This window comes from Nicotiana tomentosiformis, chromosome 8 (genome assembly GCF_000390325.3).
Source record: "Nicotiana tomentosiformis chromosome 8, ASM39032v3, whole genome shotgun sequence".
Lineage (NCBI taxonomy): Eukaryota > Viridiplantae > Streptophyta > Magnoliopsida > Solanales > Solanaceae > Nicotiana > Nicotiana tomentosiformis.
The window spans coordinates 68,621,975-68,626,876 of NC_090819.1; the positions used below are offsets into that span (position 1 = coordinate 68,621,975).

General features: G+C 36.5%; 1 protein-coding gene across 1 annotated transcript; it reads right to left on the bottom strand.

Annotated features, from left to right (window-relative positions):
* Positions 1-729: 729 nt before the first annotated feature.
* LOC138897640 (secreted RxLR effector protein 161-like) lies at positions 730-2,494 on the bottom strand. The gene is made up of 2 exons (XM_070183634.1): positions 2,152-2,494; positions 730-863 (listed from the first exon to the last, which is right to left on the bottom strand). The coding sequence occupies exons 1-2, from the start codon at positions 2,492-2,494 to the stop codon at positions 730-732; spliced, it is 477 nt and encodes a 158-aa protein (XP_070039735.1).
* Between the last annotated feature and the right edge of the window lie 2,408 nt (positions 2,495-4,902).

Genomic DNA, 4,902 nt, shown 5'->3' on the forward strand with positions numbered 1-4,902 from the left:
ATCACTAAGAAGCTTCCCTTTCATAACTTTTCTTTTCTGGAACTTCACCAATTTTTCTTTTTCCTCATCAGTCTCCTCTTCTTCAATTTCTTCTACCATTATTTGAATTTTTCTTGATTTCCTTGCAAACCTAGTTCTTTTGGACAAGGCAGAGTCCTCTATTGCAATGGACTTGTCTTGAGACTTCTTCTTAGAAGTCTCTCTGTTTTTAGCACTGGGACTCACAACCTTCACTTCCTCTGCTTCATCATTATCATCAAGGACCAGGTCTATCTCCACTTTCTCAATTGCCTCACTCATTTCACCAACCTTTTTCTTCCCTTTAGCAGTAACTTTCATGGCACTCTCAGCTAAGGCCTTTTTTAGGTTGGCCTCACTCTGTTTCTTCTGGCTCCTTATAGTTCTTCCTCCTGTGGGAAGAGTCTCTACAGGGATAGAAGAAGAAGCTTTCCTTTTCTTTCCACCCGCTACTTTTTCAGGGATCTTAACTACTACACTTTTCTTTTTATTAGGATTGTAACTATCCATACTTTCTGCAGTAGGTCATGGAGACGTTCCTTCTTAGATGGAATAGATTCTTGAAACATTTTCCTCAACCTAACCAGCCCCTCCGCTGTAGAAGAATCCCTAGGCCCACTACCTCTTTCTTTTCTAATACTCTCTTCCTGATCAGCACTATCCTCACACCACAAGACCATTGCCCATGTTTTTTCTGTCAGGTTCAATCACTCATTCGTCTCCCCTTCCCATCACATCTAATTCAATACCCTCACTCTCGTTTTCTTTTCCTTCATCATTTTTACCACCTATTTTTTCAGTCACACCAGTTTCTACACCAACAATTGTACCACCCCAGTACAAACCTATTCTCAAGCTTGTCAACGACTTCAGAAGAAACATAAAACAATTTCAGCCCAGAAGTTACATGTTTAGTCTTAGATGAAACTGATTGTTCCCCCTTAATTGCACACTTGAAGGACTCATCAAATTTTTGTGCTTCTTTTGTGTGGCTTGCCTGCAATTTCTCATTCAATATCCTGGTCTGTTCTTTACTAGACTTTATTTTTCGTGCAAGCATCTTCGCATGTTTTTTTCTTGGGGGTTTGAGTGTTTGAAGGTGTGGGTGAGGGTTCTTTGGGTGGTGAAGACGTTTTTTCAATGTTGGCATTTTCAGATGTGTTTTCCATTTGATTAGTGTCGAAGGCTTGAGAGAAATTAGTGTTTTGATCTTTCAAAGTTTTTGAGTGAAGAATAGGGTTAAGTTGAATCAATCTAAAGAGGGAAGAGATGGAGTGTATAATGGCAGCTTTTGGAGGTTAGAAGTCTAATCATCTTGGGAGTGTTAGTTTGAAGAGACGTTGGACTCTTCCCCAAAAATCTCGGCAATTATGGCACGTGTGTTTAAGGGTGAAACTGGTTCATTTGCAACTGATTGGTTCAAAAGTATTTTAAGATAACGTGGGACTATTTTCAGAACATCATCCATATGCTGTTATTCAAATTATGCAGTGTAGAATACATACCTTATAAGCTCAATGAACCAGGTTCGTCACTAAAAGTTTTCTTATGTAAGACTGATTTGTTTCCAAGAAAATAAGAGTAATATCATTAAACATCAGTGAGACATTTTAGCACATGGCACAAAAGTATACTAATAAAAGTAAGAGACCGAGGAATATCTAATCTAATTATTTAAAAAATTTACAAATTATCTTACCAATCATTGAGTTAGAGCCGATTTCTTTTAAGTGATCTTAATCATCCATAATTCTAAAATGTTCCTTTCAAAGTGATCTCCACTCAAGGCTTTTGTGAAGATGCCAACAATTTTCTTATCAGTAGTACAAAATTCCAAAGTGATCAAATCTTTCTCAAAATTAACCCTAATAAAATAATGTCTAATATCTATGTGCTTAGTTCTTTTATGATGAACCGGGTTCTTGGTCATACTGATTGCACAATTATTGTTATAAAAGATAGGGATACATCCTACATCAATTCCAAAGTCCATTAATTGTTGTTTATTCCACAGTATTTGAGCACAACATGAGGCAACAACCACCTACTCAGCTTCAATAGTAGATAAAGTCACATAATTTTGCTTTTTGGTGTCCTAAGGCACTGGACATAAGCCAAGAAAGTGTGACATACCGTAAGTACTCTTTCTATCCATAAGAAAACTTGTATAATCAGCATCAACATATCCCACTAAATCAAAATTATTACCTTTTGGATACCATAGGCAAAGATCCGTTGTGCCTTTTAAGTATCTCAAGATCCTCTTGGCAACCTTCAAGTGAGACTCCTTTGGATTTGCCTGAAATCTAGCACAAAGGCCTACACTGAAAATAATTCCAGGTCTACTAGTAGTGAGATATAATAAAGATCCAATCTTTCCCCTATACATTTTCTTATCAATCCATGAACCAGGTTCATCTAAATCCAACTTCGTGGTTGTTGCTATAGGAATGTCAGTTTCTTTGGAATCTTCCATCTTAAACATTTTGAGAACTCTTTCACATATGCTTGCTGATGGATCATTGTTCCATTTGAATTTTTCTTAATTTTGTAGGCCTAAAAAGACATTAATCTCACCCATTATACTAATTTCAGATTCCCTCCCCATTAGCTTAACAAACTATTTACTTAACCCATCAGTAGTTACTCTAAATATTATATCATCAACATATATCTGTACTACCAAAAGATCTTTACCTTTTTCTTTCAAGAATAAAGTGTTATCAATTTTACCTCTCTTATAGCCATGCTTAAGAAAATATTTGGACAATCTTTCATACCATGCTCTTGGAGCCTATTTGAGCCCATAAACAACCTTGTCAAGTTTGTACACATGCTCAGGACATTCCTTACTTTCAAAGCCAGGAGGTTGCTTGACAAATAATTCTTCCTTTAGATATCCATTGAGGAAGGCACTCTTGACATCCATATAATGAAGAGTGAATTCCATGTAAGCAGCAAAGGCTATAGGAGTCTAATTGCTTCAAATCTTGCAACTAGAACAAAAGTCTCATCATAATCTATGCCCTCCTCTTGACTATATCCTTGAATCACCAATATTGCTTTGTTCCTTGTAATTGTTCCTTCTTCATCAAGTTTGTTTTTGAAGAACTATTTAGTGCCAATCATTGTTCTTTCCTTGGGTCTTGGTACCAGATGCCAAACTTGACTTCTCTGAAATTGGTTGAGTTCATCTTGTCTTGCATTCACCCAATCTATATCATGTAAAGCCTCAAAAATATTTCTAGTTTCAATAAGTAAAAAAGCATCAAAGGCACAAAGAATCTTTAAAGAAGATCTGGTTTTGATTCTAGAGGTTGGATCAGTGATTATGTTCCCTACAGGGTGAGAAATTTGATACTTGTAAGGTTTCACAATCAACTGGTTTTCTCCAGATGTTCCTTCATTGTTTTGTTGCTGAAGAACATGTTCATGGATAGGTTCCCTCAAGGCTCAAGGATCAGTTCCTCTTTGGTCAGTTCCCCTGGTCAGGTTTCCCTAGGTGGAATGACCTATTCCATCACCTGTTCCATCACATGCTCCTTCCTATGATAAAGCTTCATATTGGACTGTGGTTTCATTAGTTTAATTTCTTGTCAACCTAATCTCTTCATCATCTTGTTCCTGCCTCTCAGAAAGAATGTTAGTGTCATAAAAAACAACATGTACACTTTCTTCTACGCACATAGTACTTTTATTGTATATCTTATAAGCTTTACTATGTGAAGAATATCTCAAGAATACTCCCTCATTACTTCTGGGATCAAACTTTCCTATGGAGTCCTTTCCATTACTGTGCACAAAGCACTTGCATCCAAATGCCCCAAGATGAGATATATTAGGCTTTCTCCCATTAAGTAACTCATCGGATGTTTTCTCAATAAGAGGTCGAGTCATGCACCTATTTATGATGTAGCATGCAGTGTTCACAACTTCTGCCTAGAAACTGTGGGGCAGCTTACTAGCAAGTAACATGGTTCTAGCCATTTCTTCCAATGTCATATTCTTTCTATCAAATACTTCATTTTATTGTGGAGTTCTAGGAGCAGAGAAATTATGATTTATGCCATGATTTATCAAAAAATTTATTAAATTTTGCAGTCTCAAACTCAGTACCATGATCAGACCTAATTGATGCAAGTTGATTACCTAGTTGTTTATGAGTTTTTCTAACAAATGAAGTAAACATGTCAAATGGTTCATCTTTAGATGTTAAAAACATTGTCCAAGTAAACCTAGAATAATCATCAACAACACCATAATTTATCTATTACCACCTCTTCTTATTGTCCTCATTGGTCCATACAGATCCATATGGACCATTTCCATCGACCTGGTAGTACTTACCATTTTCTTACTTTTAAAAGATGATCTTACATGCTTCCCCCTTTCACAAGCCTCACAAATTTTATCTTCCTTGAACTTAATGTTAGGCAGCCCTATCACTGAGTCTTTAGAGACTAGTTTGTTGCATTTACTCAGACTTGCCTGTCCAAGTCTCTTATGCAATAGGAGGGGATCATTGTCCAACACACTTAATCAAGTGAAAGCGTGGAACGATCCACCACATATATGTTGTTTACTCTTTTTACCCGCAATACTTTTTTGTCAGTGGTAAGATTTATCATAAAGCACTTTGTAGAGGTGAAGGCTACCATGTTTCCTCTATCACATAGTTGTGATACACTTATCAAGCTATATTTCAGTTCAACTATCAGGTAGACATTCTCAATGGATTGAGAGTCAAATTTATCTACCTTCCCAACTCCAATGATCTAATATTTCTTTCCACTTTCAAAGGAGACATTACATCCTTTAAGATCCGCAAGTGAAAGGAACTAGTTCTTAATTCCTGTCATGTGCTTTAAGCAACCACTATCCATG

Bases quoted from the DNA above. Each gene is read 5' to 3' on its own strand.
- LOC138897640 (XM_070183634.1), bottom strand. From the start codon at position 2,494: ATGGAAGATTCCAAAGAAACTGACATTCCTATAGCAACAACCACGAAG. The intron at 864-2,151 runs GTATGTCACACT...GCTTGAGAATAG, and splicing joins GGATAGAAAGAGTACTTACG to GTTTGTACTGGGGTGGTACA.